At 40.1% G+C, this 27,646-nt stretch overlaps 1 protein-coding gene across 2 annotated transcripts in view; it reads left to right on the forward strand.

Moving 5' to 3' along the window:
* TRIP4 (thyroid hormone receptor interactor 4) overlaps nucleotides 1-27,646 on the forward strand; it is a 77,207-nt gene that overhangs the window by 12,840 nt on the left and 36,721 nt on the right. For both annotated transcript variants that reach the window (XM_075530864.1, XM_075530865.1), the window contains exons 6-9: nucleotides 9,928-10,057; nucleotides 13,165-13,380; nucleotides 17,354-17,480; nucleotides 26,663-26,850. In XM_075530864.1, the coding sequence (XP_075386979.1) occupies nucleotides 9,928-10,057; nucleotides 13,165-13,380; nucleotides 17,354-17,480; nucleotides 26,663-26,850 (661 nt within the window). The remainder of the gene's footprint in view (nucleotides 1-9,927; nucleotides 10,058-13,164; nucleotides 13,381-17,353; nucleotides 17,481-26,662; nucleotides 26,851-27,646) is intronic.

A 27,646-nucleotide genomic window follows, 5' to 3' on the forward strand; every position in this document is an offset into this window, starting at 1 on the left:
TGTGCATGTATTTATAGGTTTAGTATTAAGGTAGCAGATGGACATTGGGCCTCCACTCAAGTACTCCCTCAATGCAAGAATACTTTATTCTATTAACTGGCATTCCATGATGCTCACCTTCCCGACACAATTGCTGAAGACAAATGGGTGCATAAGCAAATGTGGTGAAGAAAGTTGATGGTGCCCAGCTATCAAAAGATATAGCGTCTGGGGTCTTAAAGGCTTGAAGGTAAACCAGTGGCCATCTAGCTGAGAAGCAACAATGCCCACATGGAAGAAGCACACCAGCCTGTGTGATCATGAGGTGTCAAAGGGATCAGGTATCAGGCATCAAAGAACAAAAAATCATATCGTTGTGAATGAGGAGGAGTGTGGAGTGGGAACCCAAAGCCAGTCTGTAGGCAACTGGACATCTCCTTACAGAAGGGTCATGGACAGGAGACCAACCAGTCAGGGTGCAGTGTAGCAATGATGAAACATACAATTTTCCTCTAGTTCTTTAATGCTTCTCCCCCCTGTCCCTCGCTATCATGATCCCAATTCTACCTTACAAATCTGGCTAGACTGGATGTAAGCTGATACAGATAGGAACTGGAAACACAGGGTATCCAGGACAGATGACCGCTTCAGGACCAGTGGGGAGAGTGGTGATACCAGAGGGTGGAGGGGAGGGGTAGAAAGGGGGAACTGATTACAAGAATCTACATATAACTCCCTCCCTGGGGGACAGACAACAGAAAAGTGGGTGAAGGGAGGTATCAGACCGTGTAAGACATGACAAAATAATAATTTATAAATTATCAAGGGTTCATGGGGGTGGGGGAGGGGAAAATGAGCTGATAGCAAGGGCTCAAGCAGGAAGCAAATGTTTTGAGAATGATGGCAACAAATGTACAAATGTGCTTCACACATGGATGGATGGATGGATGGATTGTGATAAGAGTTGTACGAGGCCCCGATAAAATGATTTTGAAAAAGTAGCCATGTAATATTGAGATAAAATTAATAAGAATAATATTAGCTTATAACTCAAAGAATAAAATGAATGTTCATGAGACCCTATTCATTGTATTCATTCTTTAAGGCAATAGTAATAATATGGGACATAGGTACTGGGTGGTTTAACACAATAGACATTTATTCTCCCACAGTTCTGAAACTAGACGTCTGAAAGCAAGGTGCCAGCTGAATTTTGGTTCCTCCATCAGCTCTAGTGGAGGATCCTTGCCTGTTTCGGCTTCTGGTAACCCCAGATGCTACATGGTTGTGGTAGCAAAACCACAATCTCTGCTTCTGTCTGTATGTGGCTAGCATCCTGCTGTGTTTTTTCTGTCTTAGCTCTTCTTAGAAGAACATCAGTCATAATTAGATCAGAGCACCCTGTTCCAGTATGTCCTCATATTGCCAAAGTTTATCTGCAAAAATTGTCTTTCCAAGTAAGATCACAGTCATAGGTACTGGGGTAGGATATCAACCTATATTTTTGGAGAACACAGTTCAGCCCAATACTTGTAAATAAATTAATAACAGAATAAGTTAACAAATGGAGAAGAAGGGACAGGTCTTTCTTTTTTAAAAATAATTTTATTGGGGCCTTGTATAACTCTTATCACACTCCATATATCCACCAATTGTGTCACGCACATTTGTACATTTGTTGTCACTATAATTTCAAAACATTTGATTCCTACTTGAGCCCTTGGTATCAGCTCCTCATTTTTCCCTGCCCTCCCTCATGAACCCTTGATAATTTATGTCTATATACCGGTATATATGTATTTTTTCATGTCTTATGCTAACCGATGTCTCCCTTCACCCTCTTCTGTTATCAGTCCCCCTGGGAGGGGATTACATGAAGATCCTTGTAAATGGTTTCCCCTTTCTCCCCCACACCTTACCCTGACCCTCCTGGTATTGCTACTCTGATTATTGGTCCTGAGTGGTGTATCTGTCCTGAATTCCCTGTGGAACAGCTTTTTCTCACAGAAGAATTTCCATGAATAAAATAGAAGAAATGAGAGTGATGAAAATCATTACGGGGGAGGGGGAAAAAAAGAAAAGAAAATTATTAGAACACCAAGGTGGTAATTGCTGGAGGTAAGGTTCATGGACAGATGTTAAGCTTACTCGGTAAATGTTTTAGAATAGGAGATTAGCAAGGTCATGAGAAACAGGAAAAGACTGAAGAACTATCCTCGCAAATAAGAGGAGACTAAGGAGACATGACAAGTAGGTTGGAGTCTGGATTTGTATCCTGGAACCAAAAGGGACATTAGTGGGGAAAAAGTAGTAGGACTGAAGTTTAGTTAATAAATAATATTGTACCCTTGTAATGTTTCCTAGTTTAGATAATTGTGCTATGATTATGTAAGAAAGATATTAGCATTAGGTAGCTTGGGGTTATACGAACCCCAAGCCAAACCCACTGTCTTTGAGGCGATTCTGACCCTTAGTGACTCCGTATAAAGGTTTTAAGACTGTAAATCTTTACGGGAGTAGAGAGCTTCATCTTTCTCTCACAAGGCGAGTGGCTGGTGGTTTAGAATCACGGCCTGTGTGGTTAGCAGCCCAGTGCTTGAGCCACAGCTCCACCAGTCTCCTTGAAGGTTATAGGATCTCTATTATTTGTGTATCTCTTTTTTTTTTATTTGTGTATCTCTTATAAGGTTAAAAAAATCAACAAAGTTAAGATAAAAATCAGTTAATGAAATTCTTAAAAGGAAAATCACTCATTACTGTCCATATAAGGAAATATTTTATTTTGTTGTGTTTCAGTTCATGGTTGCTATTATTTTTTAATATAGATTGGTTGATATTATTAAAGAGCAATCATAGTGTGTATAGATTTTTATGCTTTTCCTTTATTTCAAGACATTCTTTTTTTTTTCAGTTCTTACAAGTGGTATTTTTTTTAATCATTTTATTAGGGGTTCATGCATTTCTTATCACCATACATACATCAATTGTGTAAAGCACATTTATATATTCTTTTTTAAAAATCATTTTATTAGGGGCTCATACAACTCTTTTTTGGGGGGGTCGCTCTGATTTTTAAAAAAAATCATTTTATTGGGGGCCCTTACAGCTCATAACATTTCATATATCAATTGTTTCAAGCATATTTGTACATACACTTCCATAATCATTTTCTTTCTTTTTTTTTTTTACATTTTATTAGGGGCTCATACAACTCTTATCACAATCCATAAATACATCAATTGTGTAAAACACATTTGTGCATTCATTGCCCATATCATTCTCAAAACATTAGCTCTCCACGTAAGCCCCTGGTATCAGCTCCTCATGGTTTCCCCTCCCTCCCCACTACCCCCTCTGTCATGAACCCTTGATAATTTATAAATTATTATTTTGTCATATCTTTCCCTGTCCGATGTCTTCCTTCACCCACTTTTCTGTTGTGTCTCCCCCAGGGAGGAGGTCACATGTAGATCCTTGCAATTTGTTCCCCTTTTCCAGCCCACCCTCCCAGTATCACCACTCAAACCAATGGTCCTGAGGGGATCGTCCGCCCTGAATTCCCTGTGTTTCCAGTTCCCATCTGTACCAGTGTACATCCTCTGGTCTAGCTAGACTTTGCAAGGTAGGATTCTGATCATGATAGTAGTGGGGGTGGGGAAGCATTTAGGAACTAGAAGAAAGTTTTATGTTTCATCGTTGCTACATCATACCCTGACTGGCTTGTCTCCTCCCCAAGTCCCTTCTATAAGGGGATGTCCAGTGGCTTACAAATGGGCTTTAGTTATCCACTCTACACTCCTGCCCTCATTCACTATGGTAAGATTTTTTGTTCTGATGATGTCTTATACCCGATCCCTTCGACACCTTGTGATCACACAGGCTGGTGTACTTCTTCCATGTGGGCTTTGTTGCTTCTGAGCTAGATGGCCACTTGTTTACCTTCAAGCCTTTAAGACCTCAGACACTATATCTTTTGATAGCCGGGCACCATCAGCTTTCTTCACCATTTTTGATTATGCACCCATTTGTCTTCAGCGGTCATATCAGGGAGGAAAGCACACAATGATATGGTTGTTTTGTTCTTTGATGCCTGATAACTGATCCCTTCAGAACCTCATGATCACACGTGCTGCTATGCTTCTTCCATGTGGGCTTTGTTGCTTCTGAGCTAGATGGCCGCTTGTTTACCTTCAAGACCTTAAAGCCCCAGATGCTATATCTTTTGATAGCCAGGCACCATCAGCTTTCTTCACCACATTTGATTGTTCACTCTCTTTGTCTTCAGTAGTTGCGTCAAGAAGATGAGCATCATAGAATGCCAATTAATAGAAGAAAGTATTCTTGCATTGAGGGAGTATTTGAGTGGAGGCACAATGTCCTTCTGCTACCTTAATACTAAACCTATAAATATATGCACATAGATCTTTTCCCCATCCTAATATGTAAATATATTTGCATATGTACATGTCTTTATCTAGACCTCTATAAATGCCCTTTGCCTCCTAGCTCTTTCCTCTATTTCCTTTGACTTTCCTCCTGTCCCACTATCATGCTCAGTCCCCAAAAGGATTTCAGCAATTCCTCTTGGTTACATTACTCTTAATCATGCCCAAACAGGTCTCCCACACCCTCCTCACCACCAATTTGGATCACTTGTTGCCTTGTCCCTGGGTTTATTAACACCACTATTCCCCCCCACACCCCCACACCCCACACTACCTCCTGCTCTCACATGGCCCCACAGAACTTTTGGTCCCTTGTTTTCTCCTCCCATTGTTCACCCAGCCTATCTTATTTAGACAGACCAGCGGAGATAATAACATGCATAAAAACAAGACAGAGCAAAACCAAGCAACAATATACTATAAAACAACAATAACAACAAACCAATGGGAAAAAAACAGGCAAGAAAGAGAAGCTTGTAGTTAGTTCACGGATTGTTTGTTGGTCTTTAGGAGTGTTTTCCAGTCCAGTTTGTTGGGGCACCATGCACTGGCCCCAATGTCCACCTTCAGCAATCCCCGGGGACCTCTCAGCTCCGTTCCTTGCTGTTCTGTTGTACCCCTTTAATGTTTTGCCTCGGCGTGGCAGGATCAGATCGGGTGCAATTCCCACACTGTGTCTCTTGTGTTGTCCCCTATAGGGCTATGGGTCAGTGAGGGGCGTCATGTCTCATAGTGATGTTCTCTGTGGACTGGCTGCTCTAATTAGGAACATCGTCCTCACTGCCTGGTGGACCTGGATGGGCTCCACTCTCTCCTCCTTCCTCTTCATCTGCTCCTGTGTGCTCTGATCAGATACATCCCTCTCCCGGAGCTGCAGATTCAGTGATGTCCCTTGAAATAAATTTTTCTGGGGGGAGGGGCAGGTGTCCACTTAGTAGTTCGGGATGGGGCTGGCCCCCCAGACCTCTCCACTGGTTCCCTGTTCCACGCTGGCATGTTGCAGTCCCATCTTGGAGCACCGAGTTGCAGTCTGTTCCCTCTTTCCCTGTGGAGACACAAACAGTACCCTCCCCTTGGGTGGGTTAGTGCCCTGTACCCCATTACCCTTTTCTTTTTTGTTATTTTTTTTTCCTTTTCCCACCTCCTTTTTAGTTGTCTACCATGTGTGTCCCTGTATTTGGTCTTGTCCCTGCCATATTACCTGAATCTCACCCCAGGAATGTTTGTATACCGTAGCTTTTTCCCTATGCCTCTTTTACATTTTTTTTCTTAAAGCTTACCTCAGCAGACTTTGAATTCTTTCCAACCTTAAGCCAATGCTATATGGAGGTCTGTTTTCTCTTTGTTGCCCTCTGGGTGAGGTTGTTCTATGTGGTGGTCTCTTATTTTTGCTTGGTGAGTTTGATCTTCTGCCCATACTGGTTTGGCAAGGATCTTTTGTAGGGCTGGGTTTCTTCTAATGTATTCTTTGAGTTTTTCTTTGTCTAAGAAGACTCGTACTTCTCCATTTGTCTTGATCGATAATTTGGCTGGGTAGATTATTCTTGGGTTTGCATGGTTTTCCTTCAATTTTTGGAATATGTTACTCCACTGTCTCCTCTTCTTCATCGTTTGTGTTTATAGGTCTGAGCATATTCTTATTTGGGAACCTTTATATGTGATTGCTTGTTTTTCCCTAGCTGTTCTCATGATTTTCTCCTTTTCCTCACAGTTGGATAATTTACCTATTATGTGCCTTGGTGACATCTTCTTGGGATTCAATCTAGCTGGTGTTCTTTCAGCCTCCTGAATGGTTGCCTGGTTTCACTCATTATGCTGGGGAAGTTTTCTTCCATGAATTCTCTCACTATTGTTGCAGTTGACTTCTTTGTTGTGTCTTCCAGTAAGCCAGCAATTCTAGTGTTGTTCCGCTTCATAGCATCAGACATAGCTCTTAAGTTTTCTTCAGCTTCTCTCATGATCTTATTAAATTTCCATTTTCTATCTGTACCAGTGTGCATCCTCTGGTCTAGCCAGATTTGTAAGGTAGAATTGGCATCATGATTGTCAGAGGGAAGAAGCATTTAAGAACTAGAGGAAAAAAAAACAACTACAGGAAAGTTGTATGTTTCATCGTTGCTGCATCGCACCCTGACTGACTCATCTCCTCCCCGAGACCCTTCTATAAGGGGGTGTCCAGAGGCCTACAAATGGACTTTGGGTCTCCACTCCACACTCCACACTACCCCCACCTCATTCATAATGAGATGATTTTTTGTTCTGATGATGCCTGATACCTGATCCTTTCGACAACTTGTGATCACACAGGCTGTTATGCTTCTTCCATCTGGGCTTTGTTGCTTCTCAGCTAGATGGCTGCTTGTTCACCTTCAAGCCTTTAAGACCCCAGACACTATATCTTTTGATAGCCAGGCACCATCAGCTTTCTTCGCCACATTTGCTTATGCACCCATTTGTTCAAGACGTACTTTCTAATTAGCTTCTGTGTTACTATGAAAAGGAGCTCTGTTGGCACAGAGTTAAAGCACTTGACTGTTAACTAAAAGGTTGCTGTTTTGAGTTCACCACCCCTCCCTGGGAGATAGATGAGGCAGCCTGCTTTCATAAAGATAAAGTTTTGAAAATCCTACAGACCAGTTCTACTCTGCCCTATAGTTTTCGAATTGACTCAATGGCATTGAGATTACTTTTTTTGGTGTTGTGTATGTCCTTTGTAATCTTCAGTATTAATTGCTTTTGCTATCTTTTGATTTGATTTAGTAATCTACTCTTTACCCCACTAAAGTACACAGGGGATTCTAAGTGTTCATAGAAAGATTTAATGAAAATATCCCTAAAATACAATAATTTCTGATTATTTGAGAGGTCTTTATTAAATTACTTTACCAAAAGATTATCCCAATCTTCAGAAATCTTAGCAATGAACCCCCAAATCAATTACTTTTGATATTTGACATTAAAAATATTTTAAATTTTGAATTAAATGAACGTTTTCCTATCAGATCAGTATTTTCTCTTCTCCTACTTTATTCCTTATCTCCCTCTTTTAACATACTGTCTTCCATTCACTAAAGCTAATACCTTTCTACCAGCTTGCCTATTACTTCCCCTTCCCCCTTCCATTTCTATCCCTGGTAATCAAAGTCTGTTTCTTATGGTATAGAAAGCTTTAGTTAAAAAAATTTTTTTTTATATCAGTAGGCTCATACAACATTTGTTCCTTCGTAACTAATGTCACTCAACATAATGTTCTCCAAAGCTATCTATTTCATGAGATGTTCATAGTTTCATCATTATTCTTTAGCTGTGCACACTATTCTATTGTCTGTAGGTACTGAAGTGTGTTTATTCATTTGTCCACCAATGGGCATTGACCCTTATTGTTTTATAATCAGAATTTTTTTTGTTTTCTTTTTTTTAATTTTTTTATTTTTTAGTAATCAGAATTTTTTATATTATTGTCCATGAGATTGAAAATGTCTCCGTAGCTCTTCAGTTTGGATTTTTAAAGACCATTATTGTAAGAAAATGTAATTTTAAATGCTCTTTTTATATTTGAAACACAAGAATAACTTCTAATTCTCTCCATTAAAAAAAAAACCTGTTACAATAAAATAGGTCCCTCAAAATTTAAAATAAATACCCGACAGGACTTTGAATAGATTCGTAGTTATAAAAAGAGAAAAGTCAGACGTAACTTTTTTCCAAACACGGTGTAGAACTTGGTTTTATTATGAGCTGTGGCTCCATCTCTGAGATGTGAGGCTTTATGCAGCTCTGTTACAAAAAGACAGAACATGGCTCATGGAAAGAATGTGGGCTTTAGTCAGACAGCATTGGGTTCGAGTTTCTTTTTTATCATGTAATGTCCAACTGGGTAGATTTGATAAATTTCTTGACATCCATGGACTTAAGTTTCCTTACCTGTAAAACAAAATGAAAAGTATTTTACATGCCGTATGTGAGCAATAACTAATATAATGTATAAATACTCTAGTGTTTTCTAGGCTCTTATTAACTATTCATTTCTAGCCTCTGATATTTCTTCTCTTCTTTTCTATTATTTAGTTTTCAGTTTTGATATATAAAAAATGTTTAAATGTAACATGCAGCCCTACTCAATTAAAATAGTTATTTATGAGGCATTTTTAAAAATACTTTTATTGGGGGCTCTTACATCTCTTATCACAGTCCATACATTTCTCCAATATATCAAGCAAATTTGCACATATTCCGCCATCATCATTTTCAAAGCATTCTCTTCCCACTTGAGCCCCTGATATCAGCTCCCCATTTCTTCCTCCTTCCTCCCCCAGTCACCCTCCCTCACGAACCCTTGATAGTTTATAGATTATTTTTTTCCATATCTTGCATCATCCTCCATCGTCCCTCCTCCACTTTTCCATTAAACTCCCTGGGAGGGGGTACTAGATTGATCCTTGTGATTGGTTGCCCTTTTTTCTCCCCAACTCTCCCCTAATCTCCTGGTATCTCTACTCTCATTGTTGGCCCTGAGGGGTTTATCTATCCTTGATTCCTTGTGTTTTGGGCTCTCTTCTGTAGCAGTATGCATGCTTTGGTGTAATCCAATTTGTAAGGTAGAATTGAGGTCATGATAGTGGGGTGAAGGAAGCACCAAAGAGCTAGAGGAAAGAAGTGTTTCATCGGTGCTATACCGTACCCTGACTGGCTCATCTCTTCCCTGTGACCCCTCTATGAGGAGATGTCCAATGGTCTACAGATGTGCATTGGGTCTCCACTCCATGCATCCTCTCCCCCACCCCACCCCCATTCACCTTGGGTATGGTTTTATTCTGGGTCTTAGATACCTGATACCTGATCCCATTAACCCATTATGATCACACAGGCTGGTGTGCTTCTTCCATGTGGACTTTGTTGCTCCTGAGCTACATGGCCGCTTGTTTACCTTCAAGCCTTTAAGACCCCAGATGCTATATCTTTTGATAGACGGACAGCATCAGCTTTCTTCACCACATTTGCTTATGCACCCATTTTGTCTTCAGCAATAGTGTTGGGAAGGTGTGCATCACAGAATGCCGGATTATTAGAACAAAATGTTCTTGTGTTAAGGGTGTACTTGAGTTGAGGCCCAATGTCCATCTGCAACCTTAATTCTTAACATATAGCTATGAGTACATAGTTCTATTCCCCTCTCATTATATATATATATATACACACACACACACACACACATACCTATATTTAGGCCTCTATAAGTGTCCTTTGCCTATTAAATAACTTATTTCCTTTAGTTAAATAACTAATTTCCTTTAGTGACCGTAAGCTTCTTCAGAGAAGAAAAAGACAGGTGTCAAGCATTGTTTGATGTGCTATAGAGAAAGCCTGGTCTATATACTTGTTTGTTTTCCACTGAAATCAGTCTCCAGGCTATCAGGGACAGAGTCAGATCTGCTGATGCTTTGTTTGCTGCAAAGTTTTGTGTTATGAGTTGACACTATTTCATATCCTTATTGCTTTTCAGGGATGGAGAATTCTGGGAAGGTGGATCTCTCCCCTAAGGACCTTCTTCTTAATCAGGAATCACGAATTAAGTCTGGCTTAGAGAAGGCTGTCAAACATAAAGAGAAACTGTTAGAGTTTGACAGAAATAGGTATGATATGTGTGGAATAACAAGGACTAAGTAATGGATGAATCCATAGATTCTTGCCATTAAAACATTATTTTGAACTTAATACTCTGTCAGGGTACAGTATAAAAGCTTCGGCTAAAGGTGAGCTGGGTACAATACACAGAAAACCTACATCTTCATTTTGAATCCATTTTTGAGTAAGGGAAGCTCCCACTAAGAGGGTTCTATACGCTGCAACATTTTTTGATTTAGCAATTGCTAGAATTACCCATGAAAAGATGGTTTGGGTTGTCAGAATTCCCCACTTGTTTCCCTTGCGTTCATTCATTCAGTAAATATTACAGAGCCTGCCATGTGCCAACTACTGTGCTAGACTCTGGACAATCTGTAACAAATTACCACTGTTGCCTTCAAGTCAATTCCAAATCATAGTGACCATGTAGGGCAGAAGAGAATTGCCCCATCGGGCTTCCAAGGAAGAAGTTTGTATGGAAGCAGACTGCTCCATCTCTCTCACTGCCATTGAGTCCACTGTGACTCATCACAACCCTAAGGGACAGAGGAGCACTACCCATTTGGATTTCAGGGGCTCTGGATGGTTTACAGTAGAAAGACAGATCTTTATCCCTTGAAGTGCTGCTAACCTTGTGGTTAACCTCCCAAAGTATAACCCTCTGCACCACCAGGCTCTTTACAGCAACTCCAAAACAAACAACTCACTGTCCTCCAGTCAATACGGACTCATAGTTAACCTGTAGGACCAGGTAAAACTGCCCCTGTGAGTTTCTAAGACTGGCTCTTTTATTTACTAATATTTATTGTATTAAAAAAATTCCCCCCTAGACTAACTCTGTACAGGAGTATAAAGTCCCATCTTTCTCCCTCAGAATGGCTAGTGGTTTCCAACTTTTGACCTTGGAGTTAGCAGCCCAGTGCACAGCCACTATGCCACTAGGCAAGTGCTTAACCACTGTACCATCAGGTGTCTCTCTGGAAAGCAAAGGGGAAAAGCTTTTACTTTAATGAATTTATTTTTTAATTCAAAATATTACAGTATCTCTATGTTGACTTTCAGGCACCTATTCTATTGTTTAGACCACAGACTTCTCTTTAGGAGACAGATATTTGTATTTGCTAGTTCCATTTTTTTATTCCTTTTTTTTTTTCATTTTCATTTGGACAAAATGTGCATTGGGAACCAGTTAGTGTTAAGAATGTTGAGATAGGACTTACAGAGAGTCTCTGAGAACTCAGAGACCTCCATATCTACTGACAGTAACTGACCTGGAAGTGTGTTCCTGGTGAGGAAGTCTGGTCCTTTGCTGAGCAGCACCTGCTCCTTCCAAACCATTTGCCCTGAATTCCTGGGATGTGATTTAGGAAATAGTTCCTTAAGTGAGCCCCCTAAGATTTATGACTCACGTTCACTCATAATCCTGTAAGTATCACATCCAGCCCTACTGTATAAGATTTAACACTAGAATTGAAATTAGAGTGGAGCAGGGCCTTTCCTGCTATTTAGAAGCAAGAAAGGGATCTCTCTCCTTGTTGATGATTTGCAAAGAAGTACCATTTTCATAATCGACATTCATGTATAGGATTGATAATCTTCTGACCCCTCTTAAACGTCTTTTTTTAGGAAAACTATATTTTAAGACTTAAGATCTTTTAAAAAAATTTTTAACTTAAGATCATTTTATAGTTTCAGCTGAGTCCTGAAAAATGGAAATCAATTAAAATCAATATATGAATCTAATATCAGTATTTCTCGTATGCCTATGTATATCACTGATTTATAGTTATGTACAAATTCAGTCTTTTTTAAAAGATCATTTTATTAGGGGTTCTTACATCTCTAATAACACTCCATATATCAATTGTAACAGGCATATTTGTACATATGTTGCCATTATCATTTTCTAAACATTTATTTTCTATTTGACACTTTGGTAACAAATTCAGTCTTAACTGGATTTATAATGTTGGAGCAGCCACTTAACATCTGTGAGCCCCAGAATCATTATGTCTCAAGGAAATAAGTGGAGCATCAAGGTTCATTCTAGGGCTTAGTTTGTATGTTCATATGTTCTTAAAAATAGGCCCACTTGTGGGAGGGTGGAGGGAGGGTGGGCTGGAAAGGGAGAACCGATTAAAAGGATCTACATGTGACCTCCTCCGTGGTGGATGGACAACAGAAGAGTGGATGAAAGGAGACATCGGACAGGGCAAGATATGACAAAATAATGATTTATAAATTATCAAGGGTTCATGAGGGAGGGGGGAGCAAGGAGGGAGGGGAAATGAGCTGATGCCAGGGGCTTAGATGGAGAGCAAATATTTTGAGAATGATGAGGGCCATGAATGTACACATGTGCTTTACACAATTGATGTATGTATGCATTGTGATAAGAGTTGAATGCGCTCCTAATAAAATGATTAAAAACAAACAAACAAAACCGAAATACACTTTGGGAAAAAAAAGGCCCAGTTGCAGTGTCTTAGAAATTTGTGTAGTGGTGGAGGGACTAGAGTTAAGGTTATTGCTGGAGGGGGAAGCCGACATGCAGGAGTAGAGAGACAGAATTCCTAAAACTACACAGCAATGCAGGAGACTGAAGAGGCCTTATTGCTCCATACAGAGTTACATTTTGGCGACCCCCAGCGGCTCTTCTACCCTGTCCTGTAGAGTTGTCTTGGGTCAGAATCAGTTCGATGACAGTGAGGGTTTCTTTCTTTCCAGGTTTGAAGTAGATAAGTCCCAGGCACGGGATTCTCTATTGTAGACCTTGAGCTCCTCAAAGAACGCAGAGCAAAGGATCTGGTGAAAGTAGGCGAGGTCCCAATTACACGGGGATGAGAAGATTCACTGAGCTGTGATGTAGGAAAACCAAACTGAAGTCCTAGTATCGGGAGATGAGGGCTGAAGTAGTAAAAAGGTAGCGGCACAATGGATTACAATGATGCATCATTTGTGGGCAGAACCTGTAATGGGGACAAGATATATACAGAAGCTGGTAACCAGGCAGAGCAACATCCAAGAAGGAGCTCCCTTGAAACGCTTTCCCAACAGTTAGACCCTGTTTGTCAGTAAGTGGCCTAATTGGCATCTATTCTTTCTTCTTGGTAAGTGTGCGAAGGACTCGGGTCATCGATGATGAGTCAGATTACTTTGCCAGTGATTCCAACCAGTGGTTGTCCAAGCTTGAGCGAGAAGCTCTGCAGAAACGAGAAGAGGAACTGCGAGAACTTCGGCATGCTTCGCGACTCTCCAAGAAGGTTACTGTTGACTTTGCGGGCAGGAAGATCCTGGAAGAAGAAAATCCGCTTGCAGAATATCACGACAGGTAAGTGGGCAGCCCCAGACAGGGTCTGAAAGAGGAGACCGTTTGACTGTAAAGGATTTTTTTCCTCTAGCGAATCTGTTCTTTTCTTGGTTTTAAAAGTAATTATTCATTTGGAATGGAAAACATAAGAATAAATAAAAAATTTTAAAATAAGCAGAATTATTTGTCCTACCAGATAAAAACTATTTTAAAAATAAAATCACAGTCATTGAAACAATGAGGTCTAGTTTAGGCTTAGGAATAAATAGATAAAACATAGAACCCAGAAAGAGATTTGTGTGTCTATGTGTGAATTTTATGACTGATAAAGGTACCATTTCTAAATGGTAAAGTAAGGGTTAAATAGATGGAGTTGGGCTGATTGACCACTAATTTGAAAGAAAAAAGAAATAAATTAGAGATCTATGATTAAAGATAACACCATGCTGTAATAAGTGTAACTAGAAGTTCAGTGTGAAAGAAAGAATAATCAGAAAACCAGAAACATATGAGAATATTTTGATAGTCTTGGTGTGAAAGCAAGATTAAAATAGAAGTCCGGAGTTCATAAATTCATAGACCCCCCAAATCCCAAACTTAGAGCCATTGAGTTAATTCTGACTCATAGCAACCTTATTCAGGAATTCTGAGGTAAATCTTAATGGAAGTAAATAACTTCATCTTTCTCTAGAGGAGGAACTAAACCATTGACTTTGTGGTTAATAGCCCAAAACTTAATCCATAGATCCACAAAGATAAAACAAAAAAACCCTCCCAACCATCAAGTCAATTCTGACTTAGATCATCCTTGTAGGGCAGAATAGAACTGTTCTTGTGGGTTACTGAGGTTGTAAATAATTTTCTTTTTTTAAATCATTTTATTAGGGGCTCTTTTTCTTTTTTTAGTGGCTTTATTGGCGTATAATTTACACAGCATACATTTCAGCAGTTCAATCATTCAATCATACCAAGGAGAATTGTACAATCGTTACCATATCAATTTTAAGATACCCCACCCCATGGTTAAATCGCCTGTAAAACGAGCTGTGAAATCAGTCAGTCCTAGTACTCCCTTCCCCCTTCTGTCTTCATTCCTTGAAGCCCCCCTTCCCTCCCTATCACTCACGCCCGACCCCTGCACCCTCCTCAGCCCCTGTATCAGTTATCACTGTGCATCCAATCCTTCGGTGCTTCACAAATTGGGAAGCCCAACAGAAACAATAAACACTACACTAGAATTATGGTGTTAGGGATAAAATAATAATAATATTAAGACCAAAATGCAAATAATGAATAGGAAAGAAAAAACCATCACCATTCTAAAAGCCAGGGAACAAATTTCTGTCACGGAAGAAGTAAGAGATACTTGCACACAACCAACACAGGTAGGGTCTGTAGGGAGGTCCTCTGGCCAAGTATTGAGTTTGATTTAGCATATTCAAGATTACAGTAGTCTCTGCCAGACAGCAAGGCTGTTCGAGACTCTTGCCTGTGGCTAGGCCTGATCTGCCAGGGGCTCAGTCTGATCAGATACTCTGCAGATGGGTTTTGGGCTCCCACTGGTAAATCTTTTTTTTTTTTTCACAATTAATTAATTTTTTATTTGAATGGTCCCACCCTACAAAAGTGTCATGCACTTTATTTCCATTATTTCAAAAAATTTATTTTTTTATTAGGGGCTTATACAACTCTTATCAAAGTCTGTACATACATCAATTGTGTAAAGCACATTTATACATTCCTTGCTCTCATCATTCTCAGAACATTTGCTCTCCACTTAAGACCCTGGCATCAGGTTCTCATTTTTCCCCTCCTTTCCCTCTCCCCTCCCTCATGAACCCTTGATAATTTATAAATTATTTTGTTATATCTTGCCCTGTCAACGTCCCCCTTCACCCACTTTTCTGTTGTCCATCCCCCAGGAAGGAGGTCACATGCAGATCCTTGTAATCAGTTTCCCCTTTTCAACCCACCCTCCCTCTACCCTCCCAGTATTGCCACTCACACCTCTGGTCCTGAAGGGATTATCCGCCCTGGATTCCCTGTGTTTCCGGTTCCTATCTGTACCAGTGTACATCCTCTAGCCAGACTTGCAAGGTAGAATTGGGATCATGAGAGTGGGGGCGGGAGGAAGCATTTAGGAACTAGAGGTAAGTTGTATTTTTCATTGTTGCTATATCTTATCCTGACTGGCTCATCTCCTCCCCGAGACTCTTCTGTATGGGGGTGTCCAGTGGCCTACAAATGGGCTTTGGGTCTCCACTCTGCACTCCTCCCTGAATTCACTATGGTAAGATTTTTTGTTCTGATGGTTCCTGATACCTCATTCCTTCAACACCTCGTGATCACACAGGCTGGTGTGCTTCTTCCATGTGGCTTTGTTGCTTTTGAGCTAGATGGCTGGTTGTTTTCAATTCAGCAAATTTTAATGAAGATTTGAGCATGAGGAAGGTCACTCTGAAATTTGTGTCTTGGGTTCTAGCTGACCTGGAAACATGCTTTGAAAGAATAGCTCCAAAGGAACCCAGAATTTTTCCCCCAAGGTCACTACTGGTGATGAGACATGGTGCTATTCTTACAACCTCAAAAGCAAACATCAGTCAGCCCATTGGAAGATGCCATCGTCATTTCGCCCAAAAAAAGCTTGTCAAGTGAAATCAAAGATGAAGACCATGCTCATTTGTGTTTTTTTATTGTGTAACAGGGTGCAATAAAAAAGGCTTGATTTGTGGCAGACAGGGGACTGGGTTTGCCACCAAGACAATGTACCTGCTCATTCAGCCATCTTACTGTACCAGTTTTGGCAAAAACAGCATGCCTTTCCTGCCCCATGCACCTTACTCACCTGGCCTCACTCCATGTGACTTCTTTTTGTCTCTGTCAATGCAGAGGGACATGAAAGGACAGTGATTTGACTACATAGAAGAGTTGAAGAAAAAAATCGAGGGATGTGCTGTCAGCCATCCAAATAGATGAATTTGAAAAATGTTTCCCATATGGAATCATAGATTTCACAAATTTATTAAGTATAATGGAGAATATTTTGAAGGTGATAAGGATGTTTTGTAAAAACAATTTAAATACATAGCTTTGAAAAAAATCAGTTTTGGGGGTGATCTAATTTTTAGCTCTCAAATTGTCTTAAGCTGGCCACTTGGAAAACTTCTTTTTTTTTTTTTTTTTGCCGTTTTTTTTACCAGCAGTTTTATTCACAAGTCATGTACATATGTAATTCAATCGTTCAATCATATAGTGGAGAATTGTACAATCACCCCCACATCAATTTTTAAAATCATTTTATTGGGGGCGGAAAACTTCTTGAAGGCTCAAACCATGTCCTCCACACTTTCTAAGTTTCTGTGCTTATTAGAGATCTCCAAACTTGCTTTTTAACCAAATTAAAAGTAAATTTTTGCTTTTTCCTTATGTTGCGCCCTCAGAATTATCATCTTGCACAAATGTTTGTCAAGCATCCAGTAAGGGTAGGGAGTTCAGGAGCAAATAACATAGAGGTGTAGACTAGCATAACTATGATACCTGCTCCTTTAGAACTTCAGATATTGAAATAATGATAGAGTTCAAATCAGCATGGAGGAGCAGGGAGGGACTCCTGGGTAGACAGAGAAATAACTATGTAGGGTTATGTTGACCAGACAATACGTAGAATAGGTAAATTACAATAAAATAAATTCTTTTTTTCATAAGCCAGTTTCTTTTATAATTTTTTAATTTATTTTTTAATCTTGGCATTTTAAATGATCCTGTTAAATAAATGAATGATTCTAGTGTAACCTTACCAAAATTCTTGGTGTTCTACAACTTTTCCTAATATTCTTGGGGTGAGGAGAAGAAATTTATAGGGCGAAGATCCATGAACCCCTCTTTGAAGTTCAAATTTTAAACTGTTAAAAAGAGTTTTATGTTGATGGTAAGTAAGAATATTCTGAGTATAAACCATTACCAATTCTTGTATGCCTTTGGTTTGTTATCACAGACTGGATGAAACAATACAGGCCATTGCTGATGGAACCTTGAACCAGCCACTGACCACACTACATCGATGTACTGCAGAGTCTTTCGGAGTTCTGGTGAATCCCAACATGCACCAGCCCCCTCCCCAGGTCAGTGGACCTTGGAGATCAGTTTGGGTGCAAATAGTCCTCCTTTCAAGGGTTGTTTACTTCAAAGTCCTGAGGTGCGAAGTCCATTTTCTCCAAGTCCCTCCAATTTTATTCCCTAACTCAATTTTCTCAATTTTGGGGGCAGCATTTCTGACAGGTTGGCCTGTATTATCATCTAAGTATTTGCCAAGAGAAATTTTTGTTAAGTACTGTAAAATTTAGATAATTATCTCATTTTTATATTATATAGGATCTCTCAGATTGATGTGAATTAAAATATTAATTCACTTTTGCATTATCATCATCCATTTAACCATTAAGTGTGTGCATTGAGCATATACTTTATACAGTCGCAGTAGTAAGTGATCCATCAGACACTGACTCTGTGCTCAAGGAACTCACAAATCAATAGGGATAAGAGTTACATGAATAGCTATTAACAATAGAGAAGTAAATACCATGCTGTAGGAACTCAGAGGTGGAGAGACTTCTGGTTGAGGGAATTAAAGAGGGTTTCATATGAATACTGGCGTTGAAAATAAATATTCAAAAAAATAAAAAAGAAAATAAATATTCAAGGAATGAATGTTTGGGGAAGGTGGGAAGAAAACATTTGAGTCCAAATGACCTGTAGGAATAAAAGCATGTATACAATTGGGAAGTTGAGACCAGGGGCTGACTGTAGAACAGGCCACCAACTGCTCATTTGTAAGTTCAGATTGAAGCTAAAGAAAATTAAAATGAGTCCACGAAAGCCAAAATTCCACTTGGCCAACTGACTGGAAGAGATTCATATTTGTACCCATTCCAAAGAAAGGTGACCCAACAGTATGCTCAAGTTTAAGAACAATATCATTAATATCACATGCAAGTAAAATTGTGTTGAAAATCATCCAGCATAATTGCAGTTGTACCTTGGCAGCAAGCTGCCAGAGATTCAGGCCAGATTTAGAAAGGGACATAGAATAAGGGATATCATTGCTGATGTCAGATGGGCCTTGGCTCACAGAGAATACCAGAAAGATGTTTACTTGGGTTTCATTGACTATGCTAAGGCATACAACTGTTTGGATTATAATGAACTCAATGGATAGCCTTGAGAAGAATGGGAATTCCAGACCACTTCATTGTACTCATGTGGAACTGTATATGGATAAAGAGTCAATTATACTAACAAAACAAGATTTAAAATCAGAAAAAGTGTACATTAGGGTTGTATCCACTTACCCTACTTATTTACCGTCTACACTCATGCATAAGCCGAGTTTTTCAGCACATTTTTAATGTAGTTTTTTTGGTAAAATTAGGTGCCTTAGCTATTATATCTGTATGCTTAATAAATTATCAGAGAAGCTGGATTATTATTATTATTTTTAAATCATTTTATTGGGGGCTCGTACAGCTCTTGTCACATTCCATACATATATCCATTGTATGTCAAGCACATTCGTACGTATGTTGCCATCATCATTCTCAAAACATTTGCTTTCTACTTGAGCCCTTGGTATCAGCTCCTCATTTTTTCCCCTCCCTCCCTGCTCCTCGCTCTCTGGATAATTTATAAATTATTATTGTTTTGTCATATATTATGAAACTGGATTATTTGAAGAAGAATGAGGCATCAAGATTGGAGGAAGGCTTATTAACAATCTGCAATATGCAGATGACACAACCTTGCTTGCTGACAGGGAAGAAAAGTTTAAACCTTTGCTGATGAATATCAAGGATTGCACCCTTCAGAATGGGTCACAACTCAATGTAAAGAAGACCGAATTCCTCATAACTGATCCAAAGGGTAACAACATGATAAATGGAGAAAAGATTGAAGTTGTCAAGGGTTTGCCTTGCTTGGATCCCCAATCACTGCTCATGGAAGCAGCAGTCAAGAGATCAAACAATGCATTGCATTAGGTAAATCTGCTGCATAAGACCTGTTTAAAGTGTTAAAAATTAAGAACATTACTTTGAGGAGGAATATGCGCCTAACTCAACCTATGATATTTTCAGTAGCCTCATATGCACGTGAAGTTGTTCATTGAATACAGAAGACTGAAAAAGAATCAGTGTGTTTGAATTATGGTGCTGGTAAAGAATCTGGAAAGAACATTGGATTATCAAAAGAACACACATACCTGTCTTTGAGGAAGAACAGCCTTATGTGCCTTAGAAGCAAGGATTGCAAGACTTCATCTCATGTGCTTTGGACATGTTGTCAAGAGAGACCACTCCCTGGAGAATATCGTGCCTGGTAGAGTAGAGAGACAGCAAACAAGAAGGCCCTTGACAAAATAGATTGACACAGTCGCTGCAACAATGGGCCCAAACATGGGAGCAACTGTGAGAATGGCACGAGACTGGGTGGTATTTGTTGTATTGTACAAAGGGCCATTGTGACTAGGGACCGACTCCACGGCACCTAACAGCAACAGGAAGGCCTAAGATAAGGAATAGTTCAGCTACCTAGATCACCTGAAACCAAACTCCAGCACCGTGGAGTTGATTCCTACTCATAACGACCCTAGAAAACCAACTGGAACTGTCCCATACGGTTTCTAAGGCCATAGCCTTCACAGGAATGTGCTGCCACATCTTGTTCCTGACAAGTAGCCGATGCGCGCCGACCACTCGGCTTTCTGCTGGTAGCCCAGTGCTTTAAACACTGCCGCCAGTCCTCTCTGGGGGCTTACACATGTCTTATAAAAAGGATTGTCATAGGAAGTCGAGTAGGATGAGCTAGCTAAAGGACTGAAACGTGTAGCTACGAAGTTTTAAATGTGACCTATGGGTGTGTAAGGGAGAGATTATGCAGAGCAGTGCTTTAGACAGGCTAATTAGGGGGTTTCCTTCAGACCAGGTTCTCTGCTAGCTTCGGAGGAGTTAAAAGGTAAAGGCCCATCGATGTCCTTAAGGATTTCAAATGTAGTGAGAAGACATGTTTGAGTACAAATAATTATAATATTTTAAGATAATTTCTCTAATAGAAACATGTTTTGGGTATAGTAGGAATTCAAGAGAGAGGGTATTCATTAATCTGTTCTAGGAATCACAATAGAGATAGTGTTTAAGAGGAAACTAAAAGGATGAATATGCATTTTCAGATAGACAAATCTAGGGAAAGAATTCCAGGCAGAAGATACACTACACACAAAGGCTCAGCAATCCGAGAGCATTGTAGGTTAGGAATAGCAAGTAATTATTTATTGTTATAAGTTTAAATAGATTGGTAGGTAACACCTGATCACCACAATCTTATTTCTCATGTTAAAGAGTATGAATTTTTTCCTAAAGCAGGCAAAGATGAGTCCTTGAAGGATTTTAGCAAAAAATTCACGCAACTTGCATATCTATGTGAAGAAAGCATTGGAGGGAGGGTAAAACTAGAGGTAGAGATACTGCTAAGGAAGTCGTTGCAGAATATGAGGAAGTACCCCCCCAAAACTATGTATTTAATTTCTTTTTTTTTAATTTCTTTTACAAAACACCCTTATCACCTTCTCATTATTCTCCATTACACTTAATACATTTGTCAAATCTGCAATTCCATTCCTAGAAACATTTTTCGAGCTCATCTGTTTGGCTGGCTGACAGCACCTCCCTTGTTTTTTCCTCACCTCTTCTATGTGGTCAAATCACTGTTCTTTCATGTCTCTCTGCATTTGTGGAGACAAAAAGGAGTCGCACCAGTGAGGTCGGGTGAGTAAGGTGCATGGGAAAGAAAGGTATGCTGTTTTTTGTCAAAAACGGGTGCAGTGAGATGTCTGTGTGAGCAGGTGCATTGTCGTGGTGGCAAAACCAGCCTCCAATCTGCACAAAGCAGGCCTGTTTTGTTGCACACTGTTACGCCATCTTTTCAGAACCTCTCAATAGAAAGCTTGATGAACAGTCTGACCTGCTGGAATGAACTCCAAATACGCTACTAGTCATTTGTATACATTCTGGAAGTTAACGTCATCCAGAATGAGGTTTGTTATCAATTGACATTTCACAGCTGCACGCTGTTCTCTTAAACTGGCCGTCACAAAACACGAGATTTGAACAAAAAAAATCACTGTGACTAGAGAGAACCTTCTTAGGCAGTCGCCACTGGCTGCACTGAACTCAGAGGGAGCTGCTTGATGATTGCCCAGTGGGAAAAATGTGCAGCTCTTTTCCTTTCTGTTTTTGTTTCTTTGGGGGGTACCCCCTCATATAGTGGGGAGATGATGAGGGCTCAAGTTGGGGTTGTTGTATTAGTAGGGCAATAGAGCCTTAAAATGGAGATGAGATACTAGTTATCAGGCTCTATAACAGTTTGTTCAAAGGTAATAAGGGATTAATAAAACCAAGTGGTCATGGGAATAGAGAAACAGAAATATATATTTGCATATTGAGCTCTAGTAGAGTGAAAACTTGGACTTTCAGATTATACAAATACTAATTTTTTAAAGAATTGACATTTTCCCTCTAATGGATTTTTTCTTCTTCTATGTTCCTATATAATATCTATATACCTATTTAGTGTTTATTCCCCACTGCCTTATGTTTTATACATTTATATATCAGTATTCCACTACGATTGTAACTTCCTTAAAAGCAAAAGCCATTTCTTTTGCATACCTTGTATATGTCTCTCTCCTTTTTACATAGTCAAGTGCTTTCCACTTGGTTAAAGTATGAAATAAATATAATTTTTAATGTATAATTCATCAAAATTACAAAATTTTATTGCAGAAAATTTTTGAAAAATTATTTATTGGGCGCTCATACAGCTCTCATCACAACCAACACATGCATTCATTGTGTCAAGCACATTTGTACATTTGTTGTCATTTTCTTTCTTTCTTTTAAAAAATTTTAATCATTTTATTAGGGGCACATACATACATCAATTGTGTAAAGCACATTTGTACATTCATTGCCCTCATCATCCTCAAAACGTTTGTTCTCCATTTAAGCCTCTGGCATCAGCTCCTTATCTCCCCCCCACCCCCTGCCTGCTCCTCCCTCCTTCATGAAAGCTTGATAATTTTTAAAAATCGCTTTATTAGGGGCTCATATAACTCTTATCACAATCCATATATACATCAATTATGTAAAGCACATTTGTACATTCATTGCCTTCATCATTCTCAAAATATTTGCTCTCCACCTAAGCCCCTGCCATGAGCTCCTTGTTTTTTCTCCTCCCTCCCCTTTCCTCCTCCCTCATTAACCCTTGATAAGTTATAAATGATTATTTTGTCATATCTTTCCCTGTCCGAAGTCTCTCTTCACCCACTCTTCTGTTGTCCATCCCCCAGGGAGGAGGTCACATGTAGATCCTTGTAATCAGTTCCCTCTTTCCAACCCACCTTCCCTCCACCCTCCCAGTATCACCACTCACACCACTGGTCCTGAAGGGATCATCCATCCTGGAATCCATGTTTCCAATTCCTATCTGTACTAGTGTACATCCTCTGTAAGGTAGAATTGGGATCATGATAGTGGGGGAGGAGGAAGCATTTAGGAACTAGAGGAAAGTTGTGTTTCATCATTGCTACATCACACCCTGACTAGCTTGTCTCCTCCCCAAGACCCTTCTGTAAGGGGGTGTCCAGAGGCCTACAAATGGGCTTTGGGTCTTCACTCCACACACACCCCCCTCATTCACTATGGTATGATTTTTTTTGTTCTGATGATGCCTGATACCTGATCCCTTCGACACCTCGTGATCGCACGGGCTGGTGTGCTTCTTCCATGTGGGTTTTGTTGCTTCTCAGCTAGATGGCCGCTTGTTTTCCTTCAAGCTTTCAAGACCCCAGACACTATATCTTTTGATAGCCAGGCACCATCAGCTTTCTTCGCCACATTTGTTTATGAACCCATTTGTCTTCAGTGATTGTGTCATGGAGGTGAGCACACAATGATATGATTTTTTGTTCTTTGATGACTGATAACTGATCCCATCAACCCATTATGATCACACAGGCTGGTGTGCTACTTCTATGTGGGCTTTATTGCTTCTGAGCTGGATGGCCTCTTGTTTAACTTCAAGCTTTTAAGACCCCAGATGCTATTACCTTTCGATAGCTGGGCACCATCAGCTTTCTTCACTACATTTGCTTATTCACCCGCTTTGTCTTCAGCGGTTGTGTCAGGAAGGTAAGCATCATAGAATGCCAATTTAATAGAAGAAAGTATTCTTACATTGAGGAAGTACTTGAGTGGAGGCCAAATGTCCTTCTGCTACCTTAATACTAAACCTATAAATATATGCACATAGATCTATTTCCACATCCTCATATATAAACATATTTGCATATGTACATGCCTTTTGCCTCCTAGCTCTTTTCTCTATTTCCTTTGACTTTCCTCTTGTCCCACTATCATGCTCAGTCTTCATTTGGGTTTCAGTAATTCCTCTTGGTTACATTACTCTTGATCACGCCCTACCATGCCTCCTTCACCCTCCTCACCACCGATTTGGGTGACTTGTTGCTCCTTTGTCTCTGGGTTTGTTAATACCACTACCTTTCACCCCACCTCCCACTCTCTCATGTCCCCCCAGAATTGTCAGTCTCATTGTTTTCTCCTCCAGATTGCTCATCCAGCCTATCTTATTTAGATAGACCTGCGAAAATAATAACACGCATAAAACCAAGACAGAGCAAAACCAAGCAACAATATACAACAAAACATCAAAAATCCAATGACAAAAAAAAACAACAAGAAAGAAAAGCTTGTAGATAGTTCAAGGACTGTTTGTTGGCCTTTTAGAGTGTTTTCCAGCTGAGTCTGTTGGGGTGCCAAGCTTGGCCCCAAAATCTATTTTTGGTATTCCCTGGGGAATTTATTGCTCTGTTCTTGCTGTGCTGTTCTACACTGTTAATGTTTTGCCTTGGTGTGGTGGGATCAGATCAGGCGGGATTGCCACACTGTGTCTCCAATGTTGTCTCCTGTAGGGCTATGAGTCCATGAGGGATGTCGTGTCTCATAGTGGGGCCGGCCACATAGTCTTCTGTGTGGATTGGGTGCTCCGAGTGGGAATATCGTCCTGAAGACTTGGTGTGCGAAGGCTCAGTGCTCCACTCTCTCTTCTTCCCCCTTCATTTGCTCCTGTGTGCTCTGATCAGACATGTCCCTGTCCTGGAGCTGCAGCTTCAGTGCTGTCCTCTGAAATAAATTCTTCTGGGGGGAGGGGCAGGTGTCCACATAGTTGTGATTGGACTGACCCCTCAGACCTGTCCTGTTACAGAAAGTTTGAGATTCATCTAGTCTACCTCGTTATTTTACAGTTAAGAAATAGAAGCCTGCTATTATAGTGTTTCCCCCTGTAAGTTATTAGATACAAGCATGAGAAAATTAAGACAACTAGTCATACACCTCAACATCCTAACAGAGCCTTTTCTTTCTTCATTTGTTTTTGTTTTGGTTTGTTTGTTTTTTTTGTGGGGGAGGGGAGTACTTTATCTTCCTTCTCTGGAAGAAACATTAAACTTTTTCATTCTTTGAATGAACAACTTCCATAATAACCCTTACCCTATCATTTTCTATCCCTTTGCATAAGCCTTGCTTCAGTTATGCTAATTTTCTCTTTCAGGGCAAGAGCAGCTAATATCAGGTTAAGAGAGTACTTCATGCGTCTAGTAGTCAGAACTGCTGCCTGTGACAGTAGTAACTCTCTCTTTAGCTTTATTATGGTCCCAGTGTGTGTGCCCACTCCTGAACACATGAAGAATATGTGGACCAACAGGTTGAACCTTCATCTGGCTGATAAAACCATGGTGGGATAGTTTAAAGGGTCCAATATGGATCATTAAGAAGCATAAAGTAGGAATAATTAGAGCCTGTGGTCTCGTAAGTGTGGTGTAGCTAGAATTGGAAAGCTCTGTGTAGAGATTTCAGTGTTCTCTATTATCGTTTAAGATGGGCCTTCTTCTCAGAGCTGGGGTCCTACTGAATTTATGCTCTACTCTTTTTCGTCTTGTTTCAAATAAAGGTGGGATAAATATTTTCTAGGAAAGTTCTCCAAAAGTAAAAGGAAATAGCGGAAAGAACTAGGAGGCAAAGGGAATTTATAGAGGTCTAAATAAAGGCATGTACACATATAAATATTTTTATATGTCAGGATGGAGAAATAGATCTATGTGCATATATTTATAGGTTTTAGTAGTAAGGTAGCAGATGGACATTGAGCCTCCACTTAAGTACTCTCTCAATGCAGGAACACTTTGTTCTATTAAATTGGCACTCCACGATGCTCACCTTCCTGGCACGATTGTTGAAGACAAAAGTGTGCATAAGCAAATGTGGCGAAGAAAGCTGATGGTGCCTGGCTATCAAAAGATATAGCATCTAGGGTCTTGAAGGCTTGAAGGTAAACAAGCGGTCATTTAGCTCAGAAGCAACAAAGCCCACATGGAAGAAGCACAGCAAGCCTGTATGATCATGAGGTATTGAAGGGATCAGGCATCAGGCATAAATGAACAAAATATCATATCATTATAAAAGAGGGGGTGTGCAGAGTGGAGACCCAAGCCCATCATCTGTAGCCAACTGGACATACCCTTACAGAAAGATCAGGGGAAGGAGTTGAGCCAGCCAGGGTGCAGTATAGCAACGATGAAACATACAACTTTCCTCTGGTTCTTAAATGCTTCCTACCCTCCCCCCGCCAATATCATGATCCCAATTCTACCTTACAAATCCAGCTAGACCAGAGGATGGACACTGGTACAGATAGAAACCAGAAACACAGGAAATCTAGGACAGATGTTCCCTTCAGGACTATTGGTGAAAGTGGTGATACCGGGAGCGTGAAGGGAAGGTGGGGTAGAAAGGGGGAGCTGATTATAAGGATCTACATCGGACAGTATAAGATATGAAAAAATACATTTTAAATTATCAAGGGTACATGAGGGAGAGGGGAGCTGGGAGGGAGAGGAAAAAATGAAGGGCTGATACCAGGGGCTCAAGTAGAAAGCAAATGTTTTGAGAATGATGAGGGAAACAAATGTACAAATGTGTGACGTGCAATGGATGTATGTATGGATTGTGAAAAGAGTTGTATGAGCCCCCAATAAAATGATTTTTTTAAAAAGGAAGAAAATTCTCTAAGAATAATTGTTTCATTGTTATCCTCCACCTACCTCATTCATGTAAACCTACAGGTTCTTCTTATCATCGGATGAAACTGAATCTTTGTTTCGATTTGTTCTCTGTAGTGGGTGGACCAAACAGGTGCTGTCTCACAGAAGAAGCCTTTCCATTTGGCCAGAGCAGAGCTAGAGTTCAATTCCCATCATCACCAGATGCGGATCCAGGACCAGGAGTTTCAGGAAGGCTTTGATGGTGGCTGGTGCCTCTCTATGCATCAGCCCTGGGCATCTCTACTCGTTAGAGGGATTAAAAGGTAAGAACAGAAAGGAATCTTTGCAGTTGGACATTTTAGTGATAATAGAAACTGACTGGAATTATTTTTCCCAATCTATTGATGATTTATTCTACCCTGAAGTATATAGGACTCTAAGCAATATGGTGATGTTACTGACATGGTAGTAATTTCTTTCTTTCTTTATTTTAATTTTAAATCATTTTACTGGGGGTTCCTACAACTCTTATCACAATCCTCCCATCCAGCCATTGTGTCAGGTACATTTGTACATTTGTTGCCATCATCATTCTCAAACTTCTCTTTCTGCCTGAACCCTTGGTATCAGCTCCTTACTTTTTTACCCTCCCTCTCCTACGCTCCCTCCCTCACCAACCTTTGGCAATTAAAAAAATTTTTTTTCATGCCTTACACTCACCAATGTCTCCCTTCACCTGCTTTTCTGTTTTCCGTCCCCCAGGAAGAGGGTTATATGTAGATCATTGTGCTCCGTTCCCCTCTCTCCCTCCACCTTTCCCTTACCCTCCTGGTATCACTACTCACTACTCTCGTTATTGGTTCTGAGGGGTTTATCTGTCCTGGATTTCCTGTGTTTCCAGCTCTTATCTGTACCAGTGCACACATCTGGTTTAGCCGGATTTGTATGTTTCATCAGTGTTTTACGGCACCCTAGAGACTGTCCAGACTGTCCAGTTGCCTACAGATGGGCTTTGGGTCTCCATTCTGCACTCCCCCTCTTTCACAATGATATGATTTTTTCTTCTTTGATGCCTGATACCTCATCCCTTCAACACCTCGTGATCATACAGGCTGGTGT

This window comes from Tenrec ecaudatus, chromosome 14, assembly GCF_050624435.1.
Source record: "Tenrec ecaudatus isolate mTenEca1 chromosome 14, mTenEca1.hap1, whole genome shotgun sequence".
Classification (NCBI taxonomy): Eukaryota; Metazoa; Chordata; class Mammalia; order Afrosoricida; family Tenrecidae; genus Tenrec; species Tenrec ecaudatus.